Genomic DNA, 22405 nt, shown 5'->3' on the forward strand with positions numbered 1-22405 from the left:
ATGATTTTTTAGGGGAACAGTGACTTTTAATGCATGATCGCCAGTAAAAAGCTGTCGGATAAGCGCGGCTCCGTGCGCGAGCTTTTTCCGTTGCTGAATAGTGCGACCGTGTACGATTCCGGATCGCTAATACGAATGCGCGACCGATAATCCGATTCTGCTTGATGAATCAGGGGCAATATGTCATGGAATGTTGAGCGTGTGCAAAAGGAGATTTTTCTTCTGTGGGGGGAAAAATGACAATCTCACACATGCGTAGTGAGATCGGCACTCGATATATATATATAACACAGAGCCATGCTGAGTATTGTAATTGAGCACCGCCTGCCATTCTGTCTGAACCTGCAGCCACAGTTGAGAGTGACAGGTGGTGGGTACAAATACACCTGGAGGGAGCTCTCCAACAGGCCACAGAGAAAGTACCCTGTCAGGTCATCCCTGCTGTAAATATTATATAAACTTTTACTGCCAAAAGACAATGATATTAGCATTTTGGTATTTATGCACCTGAAGCAAGGGTAGATGAAAATCTGAGATGCATGGATGGGGTTATATACACCCAGTGGAAAATCTTTAAAGTCATGCATTAAGTTGGTTAATAGCATTTACCTATTGTGAAATCGCTCATAGCAACGGGGTCAGAAGACAGCAGTGAATCAGACAGCAGACTTCAAAGTTGAAAACTCCTGGCTCCTGCTCGTCCATTTATTAGCTTTTTAACAAACAAAAGAAATGGCTCGGCTGAGCACTACATACCTTTACTTAGATAGTCAGAGAGGGACTAACAGTAAAGCAAGTTATGCAAAACCAATACAAGGCAGTCTTTAGATCACAAATCAAGCATGTTCCACTCACATGTAATTATTGCTGGTGCAAGGCAGAGCTCTGTTCCCCCACAGCTCTGGGAACTGAGCTGCCTCCTAAGCTGCCTCCTAAGCACCCTCCTCTTGCTGCCTCTTGCTGATCACTCTCTCAGCCTGGATCACTCTGGCCTTCAGCCTGGATCCCTCTGGCTCTCTCTCAGCTTAGATCCCTCTGGCTAATTACTTCCTCCTCTCCCTAAATCTGAGTGCAGGTGCATATTTATGCAGTCAGGATTGGGCCAAGGAACCCACCCTTTCTCTCCCTTGGCCAGCTCCAGTGCCCTATAGTCCCTGGTTTCTTCCTAAAAACCTATACAAACATAACTACTCTCTATTTCCTTGAGCCGTCTACATTTTTCCTGACATTCTTAGTGACACTGTCACATAACCCTGAATCTTGCCAATGCTTGATGGTAAGCATGTTTGCGTGCCTTGGTAGCAAGTGATCCCAAGTGATCATAATAGCTTGCTTTGTCATTCGACACCTCAACCCCCTCTGTTTTTGCAACCTCCTTTTTTAGTTCCTTATCAGTTAGTGGTTTGTATTGTTCAAGAAGAGCTTCAGACTTTGTAAGAGCAGTATCAACACCGCTGCTCATTTTGCACAGCGCACGGCTCCCAAGCACAGGGTTGATGCTTCCATTTACAACAGATGTGGTCATCTCCACACGGTCTTATCAACCACTCCAGTTATACTTTGAATCACTGCATCTTTAGCACCAACAACAGCCTCTGAGGTATTAGCTGCAATCTTGTTACTTGGCTGATAAAAAATGGGTCACCTCTCTTTAATCTTATCCAGTCCAATGCCAGCAATGTTGTTTGCTACAGCAAGCTGAGGTTCCAGTTTCTGTATTATTGTCTTGACACCCTTAACAGCCACTGTGGTAATGGTCTTCACATTTTTCTCTGCCACACCCCAATCACATTTAAATAATTTTTCATTTTTGTGAGACTTCTGATGTTGAATAAGGGCATAACGGTCATCAAAAACTGTATCACAGGAGTTTCACTTCTTTCCTTGTTCGGTAGAAGGACGCTGGTTGCTTATGTGAACCCCTAGATCACTTTTTCTTGCCATAAATGTATCACAATTGGGACAGTGAACTTTGGCTACATTTACAGTAGGCTTTTGCAGTATGTGCACTTTCATGGTTCCACCCTGTGTAAACTGAACTTAACAAACGTAGCATTCATATAGCTTTTTCCCAGACCGAGTTCTCAGGTGCCTCTGCATGGGGCGATCACAATTTGAGCGTCTGGGACAGGTATAGCTGCACAGCTCACATTGGCAAGTTTTTTTACGAATTCCTTTTGAATTTTTGTTGATTTTGCAGGCTTCAGGTTTCCCATCACTTTTTTAGCCTTCACATCCACTGATGTAGCCAACACCTTCGTCACCATGCCCCTGACCCTCCTGTTCATTGGGCCAACCAGGGACAATTTCTTCCATCTTTACTAAACTCTTCCGCACCTTTTTTGAAACAGATACTTTCATGGGCTTCTTTGGAATCTTCAATTTTTTCCTTGATGTCTTGAAGAAGTCCATTCAATTCATCCATTTCCTTCTGATTATTCTCAGTTGATTCATTTTTTCAGGTTTTTCCAACTGTTCTGAAAGTAGAGCCACTCTCTTCTCTATGACTTCAGTAGACTGTGTGAAGTGAGGTATGGCACTATAGTGCTTGCTACTGTACTGGTAGACCAAGCCTTTGTTGCAGATTGCCAACTTCTTCCTCTTTCTCTTGTCCCTTCATTCTCCTTATCTTCAGATTCAACATTTCCTTCAGCCACCATTGGCTCAACTTCTTCCTGCCTTTCAGGCTGTTCTTTTGTCTCAGCTGAAACAGGATCCCATCCTTGAGCTTGGACTTCAACAAGAGGAAACTTTTCCCCAGCCAACACAGGAACACATCAGCTTCAATCTCAATCAGCACAGAAGTATCCTTGTCAGTCAATACAGGAACACTTTCTTTAGCTTCAATCTCAGTTAACACATGAGCATCTTCCACAGTGATATTTTCTGCTTTCTGAACCTCAGTTCGTACAGGAGGAATTTTCTTCAGCTGAAGGTTTTGCAGTTTCAGTTTCCTCAGACATAGGTTTTAATACCTTGGACTCTTGTGATGGGGGTTCAGAAACAGCTGGGGTTGTAGAAAACTTTTTCAGCTGGGGTTTCAGAAGAGTCCCCAGACTTCTCGGAAGTTGCCATATCCTCATCTGCAGTCTCTGTCTCTTTATCCTTTACTTCACCTTTTGCTTCTTCAGCCTTTGACTCACCAACATCTTCCACCTTCTTGTCCTTAGAATCACCTTTTTTTGGCAGAAGTATCTGTTTTTTCTTTAGCGACAGGGGAGTTTGTTTTCATTGCTTCTCTTTTTTCTGAGTCATCTTTAGACTCCTCCTTTACCTTTTCCTTGGCTGTGGGCTTTTTGACAGGAGTTTTCTTGGCAACAGGTTTTTTTCTTTTCTTCAGACCCATCAGATTCCATGTTTTCATATTTCTGCCAATCCTTTTCCACCTTGAGTTTTGAACTTGGGTTCTGCATGATGTACTTGATTGAACTCTGAAAAAAATTTTTTCTGTCCAGGAAGCCAGCAAGGTGACCGTGTTATCAAGGCGTACTTCCTTCCATTTGTGGCCAGGAGGGGGCTCCCAGATATTTCAGTCTTTGCTACAGTTTATAATGACATCTTCTGGTTTTAGTCTTATTTTGGGGTGGTAATCTCAGACACAGAAAAGACCCAATGGTTCAATTTTGAAGTTTCCGATTTTTTTTCTGATGCCTATTTAGTATGTGATATTTGTACTCTTCCTGAAACTTATTGCCCTCCTCCTTTAATATCTGTTTCTCCTTTTTAGGCAATGATTTCCTCTCCTCACTTCTATCAGAGAAATACTTGTCACATTTATCCAATGGCTTTTTGGTCTTCTTTTCTTCTTTAGTCTTTTGCACCCTCCAGTCAGCAAATAAATTTTTCTGCGTTGCTCTGGGAAACGACCTTTTCTGAAGGTCCGCATGTGTCTGGTAAGTCCATTTGTGCACTCATTGGGCCAGCACCGCAGGGTTCACACCCAGATGCCTAAAAATTTCCATTTTTAGCTTCACATAACATTTGGTGTTCTCCGAGGCCAACAATACACCTTTTGAGAGTCCCCTGTCAGAAATGGCGCCACTATACCCGTCCACTGCGTTTGGGGCCAGCCCTCTCTGTCCGCAGTCCTCTCAAATGAATGGAGGTAGGCCTCAAAATCATTTTTAACAAAAAAAAGGCTGGGTCGGATGGTTCTAGGGCTACCCTCAGCTCCAGAGTGTCCCTCAAAATTCTGTGCTGCCAGCTGCGGCACAACCTCGCTCAGCACTTTCCGATTCTCTGCTACTGCCTTAGAGACTTCCGCCAGTTGTGCCACCAATGAACGATTGGTCTCCTGCTGTGCTTTATAACTTTCTCTTTGAGCAGCATTGGCTTGCTAGTGGGCGGCATTCATTTGCTGTTGGGTAGCATTAGCTTGCTGCTGAGTAGCATTAGCAATCACTAGCTGCTTCAGGATCTCTTCTATTTTCAGACAGAACGCTGGTCCTTTAAATCTCCTGGTGAACTGAACACTGCTATCTTCACTTCTGGGCTGCCCGCATCCTCCACCATATGTGAGATGGCCTGTAGCAACTGGGTCAGAAGACAGCAGTGAATCAGACTTCAGAGTTGCATTTGAAAACAGGCTCCTGCCTATTTATTAGAACTTTAAACAAACAAAAGAATTGGCTCCGCTGAGCATCTACATACCTTTACTTAGATAGTCAGAGAGGGACTAACAGTAAAGCAAGTTAAGCAAAACCAATACAAGGCAGTCTTTAGATCACAAAACAAGCATGTTCCACTCACATGTAATTGTTGCTGGTGCAAGGCAGGGCTCTGTTCCCCCACAGCTCCTGGGAACTGAGCTGCCTCCTAAGCACCCTCCAGCTTGCAACACGGTGCTGATCCTCTTCCCTCAGCCTCTTGCTGATCACTCTCTCAGCCTGGATCCCTCTGGCTCTCTCTCAGCCTCTGACTGCTCACTCTCAGCCTGGATCCCTCTGGCTCTCTCTCAGCCTGGATCCCTCTGGCTCTCTCTCAGCCTCTGACTGCTTCACTCTCAGCTGATTACTCCCTCCTCTCCCTTCACCTGAGTGCAGGTGCATATTTACCTAGTCAGGATTGGGGTGTGCTAAGGAACTCACCCTTTTACTCCCTTGGCCGGCTTCAGGGCCCTATAGTCCCTTGTTTCTTCCAAAAACCTATACAAACATAGCTACTCTCCATTCCCTGGAGCCATTTACATTTTTCCTGACATTTTTAGTGACACCCTGTCACACTATATACAACATATTCCTCTTGAGAGCTTTGTTGCCTGCTAGATGGAACGCAGTTCCAGTTTTTCAGTGTACACATCTACGGTCCCATGTACGTCGTCATGTAGGTGAAAGAAGGTCCGTCAGTTGAGTAAAGGCTTATAGTTGCATGGGGGCAGAGGGAGGAGTTGGCATTGTCATTCTATAAATTTTTGTGGCTCAGTAAGAATAGGTGCATTTTTGTTGCAAGCATCCCTTTATGATATTTGTTAGGCAAATTTTAGGACAACAGATGCAAGTTGTTCCTAAATAAGTGTATTTGTCCAACCCAGTTTCCTTTCGGGTATCATGATTTTGAACTCTTTTGAGCAGTCCTCTCCTCCTCATTGTTTTTGTCTGCCATTTGCAATCCTTATATATGTACGGTTACACCTGTACCTGTCTCCACACCAGTAAATTACTTGTCTAAAATTATACATTACTCAAAAACCTAATAAGCATTCAATGTTTTTGGATGTGAAATAGTGTTCCATCTTCCTTTAAAAGTATTGCTTATAAGGAATGACCAAATCAGCATGCATGTGTTGTGGTAGACTAGCCTGAGTTTGTGAGTGATCCTTATAATCTAATTTCTGATTTTTTCTTCTACTGATGCTCTCTAGTATCCCCTTTTCTGAATCTAGTAAACTGTCAGCAGTGTTATTTTCCTGGGCACTCTTCATGTGAAAACTTTAGAAGACTGGAAAAAGCTGCTATTTTATGGAATGTGAACAAGATAGAGGGATTGGATTGCCTGCATTTGGTTAGAGACATTGAACCTGATTTATAAAAGCTCTCAAAGACTGGGGATGATAGACTATCATTGGTGAACCTGGGTTATTCAGCAAACCTGGAATGGATCTAATATATGATTGAATACATTTGACAGCAAATTATTTTTCAGAAATCCATTCCAGGTTTGCTGCATCACCCAGGTTCACCCATGATAGTCTATCTTCAGTCTTGGGGAGTTCTAATAAAACAGGTCCTATGTTCCTACTTGTATTAGTTGCAGTCTAGTACAGTGGTGGCCAGAAAAAGGACCCCGCTGGGGGGAGCTCACTGTCCAAAGTTGCGGACCATGTCACCCTTATGGATCGCAGGCTTAGGGCAGTGTGTGGGTTTTGTCTCTGGATGCCGTCATGATGCCAGAACCCGCCCACTCTCCCATCGCAGGTCTGAGCCTGCAATGGGAGAGTGGGCGTGTTCTGGCATCATGACGTCACTATAGGGGATGTTTGTTCCCCTTTGAACGACACAAGAACCCTCGCACATGTGTGGTCTGTAGGTCCGAAAAGATTGGTGACCACTGGTCTAGTAGAGCAGGAGACTACTGCTGCACCACTATTGGCTTTCAGTAAGATTTCTGCAGGCATAAATTATATAGACATTGTATTTCCACATCCAAGATTTACCCACCAGACTGCCCATGTGTTTGCCTTTTTGTTTGAAAGCAACAGTCAATGTATATTCTGGATTACACATATAAAGTGACCTAAAACTCACATAGAAGTAGTTCAGATGGGTAAACTATGACATAAGTCCATCAGGCCCAACCTCTAGGTTAATAAACATGTCTCAGATACAACCCTATAGGCATAGTTGATGCAAAGGAAGGCAAAATTTCCTTATAAAGCATGGTTCGATTTGCTCTAGCAATGAATTGAACAACAGGAGGCTCAAACGAATCAAGTTGTACAGGTGCTGCATGATTTATCAACTCGCCTTCAGCAACTCCAGACCTCCCTGCTAGGCAGGGTTGCTTCCACTCCCCTCTCAGCACTTGCTGCTGCTGCTCCAGCTAATTTTCCACCTGCAGCCAAACCTAAGATGAACCTACCTGATCACTTCGCTGGGGACCGCAAGCACTTTTCCAATTTTAAAAATTCCTGCCTACTGTATTTTCGCCTGCATCCATTCTCCTCAGGCTCCGTGGAACAGCGAGTAGGCCTGGTCATATCCTTATTGCAAGACTATCTTGGGCCTTCAGTCTGCCTCCAGGAAACCCAGCTCTAGCCTCTGTGGATGCTTTTTTGCATGCACTTTGTCTGCTCTATGATGACCCGGATCAAGCCGCATCTGCGGAATCTGCCCTTCGTGCCTTGCGCCAGGGAAATAGGTCCGCAAAGGATTACTGCGCTGAATTTCCTAGGTGGTCTGCAGGTTCGCAGTGGAATGACCCTGGTCTCAGTTACCAATTTCTGCTAGGCCTAGCTGAGAAAATTAAACACACCCTGGTACACTACCCCCCACCTGAGAGCCTAGATGCTGCTATGCAGCTAGCTATCAGAATTGACCGTCACCTCCGAGAACATTGCCAGGGACGTGCAGCAAATTCTCCCTTCCAGTGGCCAAATCATCTGAGTCTACCGGATCTTTTCCAGAACCCATGGAGACCAATCGATCCAAACTCCCGGTATTGGAGCATACACATCGCCGCGTGCAACACCTGTGTCTGTATTGTGGAAGTGAGGGACATTACAGAGATCACTGTCCTCAGGCGCCCAAAAGCCCTGACCTAGGGAATGGCAGGGAGGATTCCCTAGGTCCATCGTTCCGCATTCCCTCTTCCAAGATTACATTTACTCTGCAGCTGTTCTTCCCTGTCCAGACTGTTTGGGCCGAGGCTTATCTGGATTCTGGAGCCGCCGCCAATTTCATGGATCAGAGTTACGCTTTCAAGCACCGGATTTCACTGGTAGCTCTGGATAACCCTATCCCTATTTCCGTAGTCAACGGTACAGTAATTCCTGAGCCCATCAGTTTCAAAACCAGGCCACTTTCTCTCCGGGTGGGGGTGCTCTATTTTGAAACTCTGGAGTTCCTAGTAATGCCCCAGCTAGTGAACCAACTCCTTTTGGGTATGCCCTGGCTTTGCCAGCACTCTCCAGTGATAGACTGGGTTTCTGGAGACAGTCTGTCCTGGAGTGTTAACTGCATTCACAACTGCCTACAGAGAGTTGCACCCGCATGGACTGTCTTCCTGACTGAGACTGAACCGTTGCCTGGTCTTCCTGAATCCTATCAAGATTTTAAGGACGTTTTCTCCCAAAAAAAGGCACAGGGCCTGCCACCCTATAGTCCTTATGACTGCTCCATTGATCTCTTATGCTGGTACTACGCCTCCCCGTGGTCGAGTTTATCCCCTGTCCAGACCCGAAACCCAGGCCATGACAGGATATATTAAGGAAAACCTTGTAAGAGGGTTCATTCGCGAATCCACTTCACCTGCGGGCGCAGGATTCTTTTTTGTTGGGAAGATAGATGGGTCCCTGCGTCCCTGTATTGATTACAGGGGTTTGAATAAAATAACTGTCAAGAACCAATATCCATTACCCCTTATCTCGGAACTGTTCGACCGTATTCAAGGTGCCACCGTGTTCTCTAAGTTGGATCTGTGCAGGGCCTATAACCTTATCCGAATTAAGGAAGGGGACGAGTGGAAAACTGCGTTCAATACTCATGATGGACCTTATAAGAATCTTGTCATGCCCTTCGGGCTCTGTGATGCCCCCGCAGTATCTGTTAAAGCAGATCTGCTTTGCGATCTGCTTTACACCTGTGTGGTCGTCTACTTGGATGACATTCCAATCTTTTCCAGGGATCTTCTCTCGCATCAGAGACATGTAAGGATTGTGCTTCAACGTCTCAGAGAGCAAACCCTGTATGCCAAACTGGAGAAATGTCTCTTTGATCTCCCTGAAGTGCCTTTCCTAGGTTACATAGTCTCCAATCTGGGGTTACGTATGGATCCCGAAAAAGTTTCGGCTGTTCTGAGGTGGCCATTACCTCAAGGTCTCAAGGCTATTCAAAAGTTCTTTGGCTTCGCCAATTACTACAGACGGTTCTATAAGGGTTACTCCTCCATCGTGGCTCCTATCATGGCCCTCACTAAGAAGGGGGTTAACTGCAAGGTGTAGCCTAAATAAGCTCTCCAGGCCTTCGAGGTCTTGAAGAAGGCCTTCACAGCGGCTCCTGTTCTGTTGCATCCTGACCCTATGAAGCCCTTTTTTCTGGAGGTTGATGCTTCTGCTGTGGGGGTAGGAGCTGTTCTCTCCCAACAGGGGTCCTCGGACAAATTACGTTCATGTGGGTTCTTTTCAAGAAAGTTTACGCCCACGGAAAGGAATTACACTGTCGGGGACCAGGAACTCTTGTCCGTGAAGCTGGCATTTGAGGAATGGCGTCACCTTTTAGAGGGAGCACTTTTTCTCTACCTCCAGACAGCCCAAAGACTTAATCCACGGCAAGCTCGCTGGGCCTTATTCTTTTCTAGGTTCGATTTTACACATACCTTCCACCCTGGATCTAAGAAAACTAAAGCTGATGCCCTGTCTCGTTCTTTTGCCTCTGAATATATAGAGAAGGAACCTGCGCCCATTATAGATCCTTCTAGAATTCTCCTGGCGGCTCCAGTACGTTTGGAGGACATTCCTCCTGGGAAGCAATTTGTAAGGAAGTCCCTCCGTTCCCGTATTCTGACATGGGGGCACAACTCCAAGGTTGCTGGCCACCAAGGGCTACGAAAGACCTTTGAGTTCATCTCACGCCAGTATTGGTGGCCAACCCTAAAGCAAGATATAAAAGATTTTTTTGCTTCCTGTTCCAAATGTGCAGAAAGTAAAGTCCCTAAAAGATTACCTTCTGGTCCCCTCCTTCCTCTGCCAGTGCCCAAATGCTCTTGGACTCATATCTCCATGGACTTTATCACTGATCTACCCTTATCGAATGGCTGTACCGTCATTTGGGTTGTAGTAGATCGATTTTCTAAGATGGCTCATTTCATTCCTTTGAAAGGACTTCCTTCAGCTCCAGCGTTAGCCAAAACATTCCTTCAGAAAGTATTCCGTCTCCATGGTCTCCCCTCTAGTATTGTCTCAGATCGAGGGCTACAGTTCACATCCTGGTTCTGAAGGGCCCTGTGTGGCCTACTGGAGATTCAGCTGGATTTCTCCTCGGCTTACCATCCACACTCAACCGCTGTTCCCGCAAATCCCCTCCTCCTGCTCCTGTCCAGGTGGGCTCTAAAGAAGAATTCGAAGTCGAGTCCATCATTGACCCCAAAATGGTTCAGGGCAAATTACAATATTTGGTTCATTGAAGAGGCTATGGTCCGGAGGAGCGGTCTTGGGTATCTCACTGACCTTCATGCCCCTCTGCTGGTGAAGGACTTTCATAAGCAATTTCCCAAGAAACCGGGGGGATCTTTTTTGAGGAGGGGCCCTAAGAGGGGGGTACTGTCACAGATCAGCAGGACTTGTTGTCCTCCTGGTAGTGTCTGATTAAGCAGCAGCTAATCACACCTTGCTTTAGCTGCTCTGCTGGCTCTGGACTTGTGGGCGTTGCCGAGCCCTTCTTGCTAATTGATTCTCACCTGTCTCTCTAGTCCCCGCTCAGCTAGCCTGTCAGTCTCCCTATATATGCTGGGCTCAGTCAGAAACTTATTGCCTCAGCAATAGATGTTACTACCTGAGGTTCCTGTGAGTGTTCGGATTCCAGTCTTGTTTTCCTGGTCCTGACCATGCCTGTTCCTCTGCCCGCCCTGACCTGGTCCTGTCTTTGGTTTTGGATCTACCTGTCGATTTTGTACTTTGCCTTCGGTTATCTCCAGCTGTCAGCTGCTACCTGCACGGGTGAGTCTGAGGGCCGCAACCTGGGTGTCGTTCGCAGCAAAGCCCAACACCCCTTGTGGGGTGCTCTGGTGAACACCAGGCGGTACCTTAGACTCTGCGCCTCTGATATCACCTCGGCTAAACGTGCTGGTAGCACAGAGGGTCCACCTGTTCAAGTGTCTTGATCGTGACAGTAAATTTGTTTGATAACTTTGGTCTTTATTGAAACCCTGCTCACTATCACTTATGTTATTTTCTAGAAAAAGACTTTATCAAACTCTCAAGTATCTTTCCAAATATAAAAGTTAAACTTACCAGTCTGTAGTTACTTGGTAATGACTTTGGTTCCTTTGCAAAAATAGCAACCACATTGGCATTACGCCAATCCATTGGTGACATGCCACTGAATAAAGAGTCTCTAAAAATTAAAAACAATGGCTTTAAAATACCAGAGCCATCTAATGTTCTAAACCATCAAATGCTATTACTAATACAGACAAGAACAGTGATTAAAATTTAAACATAATTAAAAGAAATTGAAAAAAAATGAATCAAAAATTAATTTTAATTACTGCTGTAATTGTAGATCTCTATGCATAGAAGCCTTGGATTACCTCAGTTTTTTTCCAAAAAGGAGATCTATTAGTGCTGCTTTTGGCACTTTGTTTTTATTGTATAATTTTATTAGCTGGATTTAAATAAAATTGACACATGATTTTTTTCTATGTTGTTGAAAAGGTTTTGTGTTAATTTAACCCTTAAAGTCCCGCTACTTGGCTGGCTACCCTTAATTTGGAACCGTGTTGTTGTCTCTATCAATTATATAATGGGATGTGGTCTTGTTTTTATCTGGCCCTGGGAGGTTTAATAGGGAGGCCTTAATTAAAGGCCTCACAAAAACTTCCTAGAATTTCCAATGGGTCCGCAAAATTTCAGCGAACAGATTTTGCGAATTTCATTAAAGTCAATAGGTAGAGTTTAAACATTAATAGCAAAGCCCCTATACATGTTAGAACCACCACATTTGCTAGGTATGTATAGGAGAACAGTGGCAACAATGGAAAACTACAAAAGTTCCAAAAAACCTTGTGATTTTTCGGGAGGCAAAAAGGATTTTTGCGTGATGGACAGAGTACAAAAGGCAGCATAAACATTAGGACATTGAGAAAGGGTGGCGCTACGTGTGAACTCAACCCACTAGCAGCAGTCTCTGCCATCAAAACAGCAGAAGACCACATTGCTAGCTGGCATCATGACCTGGATGACGTGTTAGGGATGCCAACATAAAGTTGTGGAGAAGTAGCCTGGTGACATTAGGCCAAAGGATGGAGGACCAAAGACAGAGCGTGGGCCAGTGAGAGCAGTAGCAGTGTGTGGCCTCTGGTCAGCTATCACCAGGGAGACCGCGTTGGTAGGTGTCATAGAGAGCTGGGTCTAGTGCATCGTCAGTGCCACCCAGAAGTGTGTAATACAGTTTCAGTGAATGGAATACTGACAGCCCTGAGATCGAGCATGGACCGCATTAGTAACTGGCAATTGCAGCTGGGTGTAGTGCATCGTCAATGTCACCCAGAAGTGTGTAATACGATTTTAGTGAATAGAGTACTGACAAGCGACAGCAACAGCAGGAGAAGGCAGTGGGCCCTGAGACGGAGTGCGGACCGCATTGGTAACTGGCATCAAGAGCTGGGTGTAGTGCATCGTCAATGCCACCCAGAACTGTATAATACAATTTTAGTGAATGGAGTACTGCTAGGCGGCAGCAACAACAGGAAAAGGAGGCAGTGAGCCCTGAGAAGAAGCAGGGACTGCATTGGTAACTGGCAGCTAGAGCTGGATGTAGGGCATCCTCAATCCCCCACAGAAGTGTGTAATACAATTTTAGTGAATAGAGTACTGACAGGCAGCAGCAGCAGGAGGAGGCGATGGCCCTGAGAAGGAAGGTTGGCCCCGTTGTCGCACACTATGTTGCCTGTTGTGAGCCGGGAGGGCGTCAGCCAAGCCTCAACCTCTCTGTGCAAAGCAGACAAGAGTTCTCTGGTGGTGTGACTTCTCTCCGCCAAGGACACCAGTTTCAGTACTGCCTGGCAACGCCTCTGCTGGAGGGACGTGCCCGCCTAACCACAGTGACCTCCTCTGCTGTCCTTTTCAAGAGGAGTGTCGAAAAGAGAGAGGTTGACGGTAGAAGGAATGCAGGAGAAGGAGGGAGAGGACTGGGGTGGCCCATGCTTTCCCACCACACCCTTCAGCGGGGGTACCAGGTGCTGTAATGCCTCTTGCAGACTACCGCCCACTAAGCTATGCAAGGCCACCCAGTGAGCGGTGAAGGACAGGTAGCACCCCACTCCGTGCCTGGTTGTCCAGCTGTCCATGGTGACGTGTATTTGGCTAGACACCGAGAATGCCAATGCCTGGAAGAGGTTACCCATTACATGTGCATTTAAACTGGGTACAGCTGTGCAAGAGAAGTAATGCCTGCTTGCTATATTCCACCGCCGCTCAGCACAGGTCATCAGGTCACGTAAAGGGCGCCGAGTCCACAAGGCTGCACGGCAGTAGCTGCAAGGCCAATAGTTTGGCTAGAGGTGAATTGAGTTCAATGACTCAATGGGCCCAATGTTGGTTGGGCCCATAGCCCGATGCTTTGCGCAGAACTCCAGTACAGTGGGCTGAAGGGACTGGGAGCTGAAGGGGTCACTGGAGCACCCATCTTGCGGCAACAAATGTTGTCTGATGCCACGAACCTGCAGTCAGAAGCTGATACTTCCTCGCCGCTAGATATCTGGCTGGCACCAACCCCCTGAGACGTAGTAGCAATGACAGTTAGAGGTGGAGAAGAGTCAATGGAGGTGGAAGAAGAGACAATGACGTGGTTGCACCTCCTTCAATTGAATGCAAGTACTGCTCCTACTTTGGGGTTTGTGGTTTGTGGGAAAGCAGGGATGTTGTACCCAAATTGGATCCAGCTTGTCCTCTGTGGATCGGCCAGTGGCACAGGATGCAGATAGCTACGCACTCGTCATCGTCTTTCAGCCTGAAAAAGGACCACACTAGAGAGGTGCGTGCAACCACTCTGCTGTTCTTTTTTTTGCCTGCCTCTGCTTCTGCTGGGTGCCCCACGTCTGCTCCAGCTCCACCCCCCCACAGTCACATTGTTTCAGACTGTTTCCCTGCTTGTGCCCACTCTTCTGTCCCTTTTTTGCGACCCATCTCCAGTCTGTTGCTGCTGCTTTTCCCTCTATGTCTGTTTCGGAACTGCTGCTAGCCCTTACACGCACCAGTGGTTCCCAGGTGACATCAGGGTCGTCATCATCAACCTCATTTTCATCCAAGCCAACCCCTGCAACTGCAGCCACTGATCCAGAACCCTCACCCAGCAAGTCCTGACCACACTCTCCAAGGGGCTCAAAATCTGCCTCCTGCTCTGAACTTTGCACTGACAAATCCTGAAGCTGTTCATCAAACAACATGGGAGAGTCATCGGGAGGTACAGGCACATTAGCCGCGCTAACTCGTGTTTGCGCTCCTGTCACGGCTGTGCTGGTTCCTGATGCAGAAAAACCTGCTGCACTTGAGGCCCCCGAGACCCAGTCCACAATCCTCTCCACATGACGTGGCTGTATGATTGTATTCCTCCCTCTCAACACATCTGCTGTATGTTAAGTTGTCTCTCTTAACATACAGCCGCTACAATGGAATGTCAGGGTGGTGAGGACTAGCGGTGCCTATGAACAAAATGGATGGCAACTAAGCACCACAACCAATATTTGCAGGAAGCCCTTTGACTCTGTGCTGCATCATTTTACACTTGAAAGGGATTGGTTCCATGGTCTATGTCCTAGCAGAGGATTAAGTGTAGTGATGGAAGCTTGACTTGTTCCTGATGAATCGAACTTAGTTTTGAGAAACAAGTCGAACTAGAGCCCAAAAGTCTATCCGCAAAATTACAGAGCTCATTTGTTGAACACGCATCTTGGTTTTAATAAAATCAGTTTTTATTGTACATTTTTTGAATAAATGATGAAATTCTTATTAATGTATGGAGTTGTACAAAATCAATGCCGTTAAAGTCCCATGGTGATTGACCAATCCTAGATAAAAGCCTATATGTTGTAAGTAGGAATGTAGCAAATATGAAATCATTCTAAATGAGGAAGTGCCCTTAACCCCCCACGTGGTATTCCCAAGTGTGGAAAAAACTAGCAAAAAGCGGTAACTTTGGGAGCCCCTCTTACCTCTGCCCTCGATCGGACGATCCCCCAGTGATGCCAGGGTGCCGGTCCATTGGGGGGCGTGGCCGGGCGGGAAATTTAAAAGCAGATTACCGAGTAATCTGCTTTTAAATACCGCCCAGGTCCCGGCCACGCTGCTGCCCATATTTTCAGTTAGATGTGATGGACCATGCAGGATTTCTGCATGGTGCATCACATCTAACTGCAGATGCGATCACTAATAGTAAATTCCAGGGGTGATGCCATGGGCAATTTCCCGCTGGCATCACCCCCGGAACTTACTATAGCTGCTCGCATCACCTGGAGAATGTGACGCTCGCAGCCTCCAGGTGATGCGAGCAGCTTCGTTGGTGGTTTCAGTGAAGTGAGCAGGGCGGGGACAACCCCATCGCATCACCCAGCAAGATGTGACATCTTTTGTTTGATGCAGTGGAGTGATGGATTCTGGTGGCGGGAAATTTAACAGCAGATTGCTATGTTCTCTGCTTTTAATTTTTTTTTTTTACCGTACAAAACACATAAAAACACAAAATAAAAGTATAAATACATATTTTAGTGCTCAAAGCATCATTGCCCAGTGCCCTGATATACATTTTGCCCACTATTAGCGCGGAACTTGATTAGACCTTTTGATGGCTTATAAATCACTTCCTGAATGTATCACTTTCATCACTTTGTCTTTGACCTTGATTGTTCCTGATTGCTGGAGACCACATGGCATCCAAAAGGCATCTCGCCGGCGCAAGCGCTGTTTTGGAGGAATTTGAAAGCAGCGGTAGCGATTTGAAGTCCCTTGTGGAATCGACCGATTGTGATTCACCAGGAAATTTGTTTCACCAGAACGATTTCTGAATCTGAGGACATGTTGCTCCATTGACCTTGATGCAAACCAGGCAGCACCGCCAAGATTTCCATTAACCAGCGCACCTGGGATGAAAATTGAAGCTGAATGCGACGACCCCCTGGCATACCTGAAGTTGTTTTTGATGAATGAAGTTATCGAAAAAATTGTTGCAGAGACAAATAGGTAAGCCGCTCTTGTGTTTGCTAACTTTTTTAAATGTTTTGCTCAATTTTTTTTTTATGCAAACGTGCTGCTCTGTGTTTGCTAACTTTTTGGAATTTTTTGCTCTTTTTTCTTTTTATGCAAACATATATGCTGTTTTGTTTGCCAACATATTCCTTGCAACATTCACACTATAAAAACATATCCTAAAATACCTTTTTTATTTTGTTTTATGCAGGTAAGCTAGACAACAACAAGGTGCTTTACATCTGAGGTTTGCAAGAAGCAGAAAGTGGGAACCTGTTACCAAGGATGACATTTGGTTGTTTTTGGGCTTGGTGATCCTGCAGGGAGTTGTGGGCAAACCCATGCAGAAGTGGTACTGATCCAAGAATAAAATGCTTGCCACTCCATTCTTTGGCACAGTCATGCCAGAATACGCTTTTCCCTCATCATGAAGTACCTGCACTTCGCAAACAATGAAGAATGTAATGAGACTAACGATCCTGCACCAAAGCTTAAGAAAATTTGGGAAGTGTCTCGGATGATTCTACAAAATTTCAAGCAAACATTTGTGCCAGAAAGAGATGTCAGCATTGATGAAAGTCTAATGGCTTACAAGGGGAGACTCAGCTGGGTGCAGTACATTGCGTCAAAGAGGGCACGATTTGGCATGAAAACATATATGCTGTGCGAATCCTCATCTGGCTACATATGGAATACAGTACTGTACACTGAAAAAGGGACACAGTTAAACCCCAGATACAGCCATTATGGATTGGCAACATCTTAAGTGCTATCCCTCATTGAGCCATTGCTAGGTCAGTACTATTGTGTCACAACTGACAATTTCTACACCTCTCCTGAGCTTTATGAATTCCTTCTGCAACACAGAACAGATGCCTATGGAACTGTTAGGGCTAACCAGCGCAACCTGCCATCAATGTTTGCAAAAGAGAAGCTGAAGACAGGAAAAAAGTGTGCCTGATGAGTACTGTCCATGACGCCTCCACTGTTCTGGTACACACAAGACGTTGGAAAGAAGTGATGAAGCCACAGGTGGTGATTGACTACAACAACACATGGGAGGTGTGGACAGAGCTGACCAAGCCATGACATTCTACCCAGCGATGAGGAAACAGCAATGGAAGTACTACAAGAAGATTTTTAGGCATCTAGTTGAGCAGTGCTTATGGAATGCCTACATTCTGTACAAAAAAAATAGTCAAGAGGCCTGTGAATCATTCAGACTTCATTTTGCATGTTTCCGAATCTATAGTCAAGAAACCACCAAACAACATCAGTGGCTATGAATAGACTTGGACGTCGTGCTTCCACCGTTGTCAACCCAGAATGCCTGACCGGTGGTCACTTCACTGAATACATCCCACCAACCCAGAAAAAGGCAGCACCTACAAGGATGTGTGTGGTTTGCTGCTCAAAGACGGATGACAGAGGAAGGAAGAAACACAAAGAAACCAGGTTCTACTGTCCTGACTGATGTTGGACTTTGTGCAAAAAATCTACCACACCCCGGATGTCTACTAAAATTAATATTTTTTTTTTCTAAAATTTGCATTTATTTTTATTTTTTATCAATAATATTGCACCCTTTTTTGAAAAATTTCAGTGAGAAATTTTTGATTTTTTTTGATAAAATTACATTTTTGTGGTCTATTATTTCATAATTTTTAATAATTATGATTTATAATTATGTATTTATTATAATTTATGAATATAATAAATAAATATAATTATTATACCTGGGAGTTAATCTTAGGAATTACAGGCCCACAATATAAACAAAAATTTCTATGCAAAAAAAATAGGATCACTTTTTGCATCAAAAAACTGACAGAATTAGAATGCTAGAAGGGTTAAAATACTTTAATAATAGGACAGAAATTTAAATGTACTAACCGGTCTTCTTTGGTAAATAGAAACAGGTATCAAACACTAAAATATCTGTATTTATTTTAAAGTAGGACATAAATTTCACTGTACCAAATGGTCTTCTTTGGTAAATAGGAACTGCAATTGACTTTATTTAGCTTTAGTGAATGTACAGTGTGAAAAAAGATGACCAACAGTGTCTTCGCTAATACACAATATAGATTACACTAAATGTGCTGACTGCTGACAATTTAACACAACTGACCAGCTATGCGTGGCACTACAAGTAGCAGCAACCACAATTGTCTCTTCATTGCATGTGCAGTCAGTGAACAGCACCTGAGTGTAATACGCACAATATACCTTGTGCTGACTGCTGACAATTTACGAAAACTGACTAGCTAGTAGCTCATGTAAAAGAAAAGATGTATGCCTAACCTATTCTACATACACAATATCCTATACTAAACAGTAGTACAGGATATATGCCCTATAAAACACAGAACTATGCAGCTAACAAAAATAACTAAGACGGCTCCTACACTGTCCCTGTCACACTACACGTCTCTCCCTGCGTCTATCCTAGACACAGAACACAAGATGGCGTGACTAAACCCTCCCTCCTTCCCTGTATATATATGGCTGTGCTCAGTTCTCTACTGATTGGCTGCTGGGCCTTGCTGTGCATCCTGGGAGCAAATGATTCGACGAGAACAGGACCTCAAGGCGAAGCAAGGCCGTTCTCGCTTACATGTTCGGTAAGGGAGAAAGGTCCGATTCGCCGTGAGATTGAATTTATAAACCTTGCGCTCTCATCCCTAGTCTTTAAATACTATAAATACTATTACTAGTAGCAAGCAGTCACAGTAGGTCCATTTGAAATTTGGTCTGTAAAATGTAGTGTCTGGCATGGCATAACCAGTAGTGAAGAAGAGTTAGAAATGTCTGTTCTATAATATAAATGTACTTGTGTGTTTTTAATATTGTACAGCGTACAGGGTGGGTATTTACTAATTTATAATTCAGACTGGCATTTCATTGTATTAAAGTGTAAAAAGGTATTAAATCTGAGGTTACCCAATATCATTTTAAATAGCATATGAAAAAAATTATATTACTTATCCATTGTACTTTTAATAATGCATATATTTGTTTTTGTGTTTTTGTTTTCTAATTTAATTGCAAGGAGTTACAGTTTGAAAGACTCACTAGAGAGCTTGAAGCTGAACGTCAAATTGTTGCCAGCCAACTAGAAAGATGCAAGCTTGGATCGGAAACTGGCAGTATGAGTAGCATTAGGTAAGTGTTACTCTGCTTTCTGCTATGTATTTTGAAAAAGCAGCAAATATATGTTCGCTTAACAGTGTTAAGGTTAGTAATTAATAAGAGCTATATATTTTTTTACTGGCTTACTTCTTTTCTGACCATGACTTAACACGGGGGGATGGGAAGAAGTGAACAAATTTAATTTTAGATTTATTCAAATAGGGTTGCCAAATTTTTGCATTAATTGGAAAGCCTTTGAATATAGTTTTGCCACTGTCAATTTTGCAAAATGCCAAAATGTTGCCTTACATTGGTGGAAATTTCTCCAATGCTAAACCAACTTCACGAAAATTGTTTATGGGTCCCCCCTACTAAACCAGAAGCCATTGGACTCCCCATTACTGAGCCTGGACTGATTATAGCCTCCTTAGTTCCCCCTGTCCAGTTTCACTCCAGACATCTGCAATACAAGATGTTACTGTGGGACAAAAAAACTATTTTGTTTCCTGATAGGCCTATTTGTTTGACACCAAAGAGTCACAATGGACACCTGCCTTTTTTGGTTGGGTAGGAATCCTAGGCATCTTGCTGATGCAGATCAAGTCAACCTGTTCTGTCAAAAATCCAGGGGCTTTGCTAGAATTAGCTGCCTTTATTATATTAAATGATTTATTGCTATTCTAACCATGACCTATCACTGGGGAATAGGAAAAAGTGAGAAAAATTCATTAAAATATGGTTTCCTGCTTTTTGTGTTTGCAAAGCCTCTGAATATAGTTTTATAACTATCATTTGTGCAAAATGGCAAAATGTTACCTGCATGGCTAAATCAACTTAATGACAATTGTCTATGGGTCCCTACTTCTCATTACTTTTTGACAATATAAATATATATAGATCAGTAGCAGATCATGTAACATGTCTGCAGAGTCAGAATCGATGCTGCATTGACATAATCAAAAGGAAAGATTATTAGTGGTATATTAAGTACGGCTCTGTTATCACCAGAAATGTGGCTGCAATAACACAAAAGCGTACCATGTTGACAATCTAAAACATGCCTGAAAACGCACAATTATTACTGTGCTGGCACAGTACTATATTGAAGATCCAGAAAAGTCCATAGTGACTCAATCAGTACTATTCTTACACACCAGAAAAGGTAACAGGATAGGATCCAGTACAGTAACACTAACCCTTTCTACTCATTACCTATTTTTTTTCTATGCCTAAGTGTAAAAATGTAATATTACCCACAATCAATCTGATAAACCTCAGCCAGTGGGCAGCAGCTGAGAAGCAGCAAACATTATCAAACACACCATGTCATCAGCCTGCCCAGCTAAATATGGCTCATCACGGCAGCTTGGTGTGACATGTCAGGGAAGACCTGGGCAGCGACATTGTAATAATAATTTAGTGAGCAAAGTTGTGAGGGAGGGATGTATTCATACAGGTATAAGGCTTATAAGTCTATACAGTAGCCTTCTTTGGCATTTGACATTCACCACAATTTTTGCATTCAGAATAGAAACGAATCAGAAAGCAGTTTATGTTTTAATAATTTTGCTGGAGGAAGAAAATCAGTACAGGTAGTCCCCGGATTAAGGACATCTGACATACGGACTCCTCCTTGATACAAACTGGGCTTCCCTGCTCACTCCTGTGCAGGATGGAGGCTGGATGAGGGAGGGGGCGGTTTGCATGACTTTTGCTAAACACATCCTGGGGGGGGGGGGGGGGCTAGCCCTTTCTGCAGCATCTTGTAACTCTTTATTGACCAAGATAAACTCTGCAGTTGTTTATTTTTTCATATCAAAGCACAGCTTGCTGCAGAAGTTAATAAAAGTCTGGGCTCAATAAAGATTTTGTTTTTGCTTTGTTTGTGATCAACTCACAGGGAAGATTTTATACAGTAGCTGACACCATACTGCCTAATAACGTGTTGAGACAAACATCTGTCCTAATTGCATTTAATGAAATAATGTACCTGTTCTGACTTACATACAAATTCAACTTAAGAACAAACCTACAGTTCCTTTTTCGTATGTTACCCGAGGACTACCTATATTGTATGCATTGGGAAGATCAGAGACTGATCAACAGAAAGTATGTTTCTTTATCATTCACTAAGGGACACAGCTTTAACAGATTAGAATTAGTGGTATACAGTGCCATCTGCTGGAGGACAACAGGTTCAAGTAAATGCAACTGCCAGGAAAGACTGTAGACTAGTGTTGGTCGAATAGCTCACTATTCGATTCGGCAGCTATTCGCTCGAATAGAGCAAAATTATTCGGGTGGTCGAATGTCAAAGTCGAACACTCCTGCAGCCCTAGAGGAGCTGTGACATGTTCTGTATGTGTAATACATGTCACAGCTCCTCTAGGGAGCAAGGAGCGATCAGGGGAGCAGAGCTGTCAGCATAGTAAAGCTCCGCTGATTGCTCTGCTCCCTGATTGGCTGAGGAAAGGGAAATCCTGATGATCCTTGAGCTGTCATCAGGGTTTCCTATTTCTCAGCCAATCACAGAGCAGTAGAGGTAATGAATGGAGATACGTATCTCCATTCAACCTCTATTGCCCTGGTTTAGCCTGCGGTTACAGCTAATTGAAGGCACGTGCTTTCAATTAGCTGTGACCGCAAAGTTCCCACGGTCCGGTAATCCCACAATGACATTATGATTCATAATGTCATTGTCGGATAACCTGTAAAAAATAAAAAAAGAACATGTTAAAATAAAAACACACACAAATAAATTAATTTAAGATTAATTTTTATTTTTTTTTTAAACTTTTTTTTTTTCCGAATTTTTGCTGTCGAATCCTGTGTTTTTTGGGTTAGGTCTATCCGAATTCGAACAGCCATATTCAGGTCGAATATAGGGACAACCCGAATTCGAACATCAACACTACTGTAGACGTGTATTTAGGTCCAGTAGGACCCATTTAATGTGTTTGAAGACCTTGCTGGTGCATCTTCTGTCAATAGGATGACTGGAAGACAGGCTAAACATTCCTAATTCCTGTAGTCTCCCTATTTTAACTACAGAGGGCGCTTGCCTCATGAATGGAGATTAGGATTAATTCTGACAGCCATGTTGGTGGCAGCAATGGCAGAGCTGTACAGTCTGTGAGTGTGACATTATGCTTATACATT

At 44.0% G+C, this 22405-nt stretch overlaps 1 protein-coding gene across 1 annotated transcript in view; it reads left to right on the plus strand.

Annotated features, from left to right (window-relative positions):
• CTNND2 (catenin delta 2) overlaps positions 1–22405 on the plus strand; it is a 538472-nt gene that overhangs the window by 94549 nt on the left and 421518 nt on the right. Inside the window, exon 3 of the mRNA XM_072413368.1 lies at positions 19167–19279. Within this exon, the coding sequence (XP_072269469.1) occupies positions 19167–19279 (113 nt within the window). The remainder of the gene's footprint in view (positions 1–19166; positions 19280–22405) is intronic.

This window comes from Pyxicephalus adspersus, chromosome 5 (assembly GCF_032062135.1).
Source record: "Pyxicephalus adspersus chromosome 5, UCB_Pads_2.0, whole genome shotgun sequence".
Lineage (NCBI taxonomy): Eukaryota > Metazoa > Chordata > Amphibia > Anura > Pyxicephalidae > Pyxicephalus > Pyxicephalus adspersus.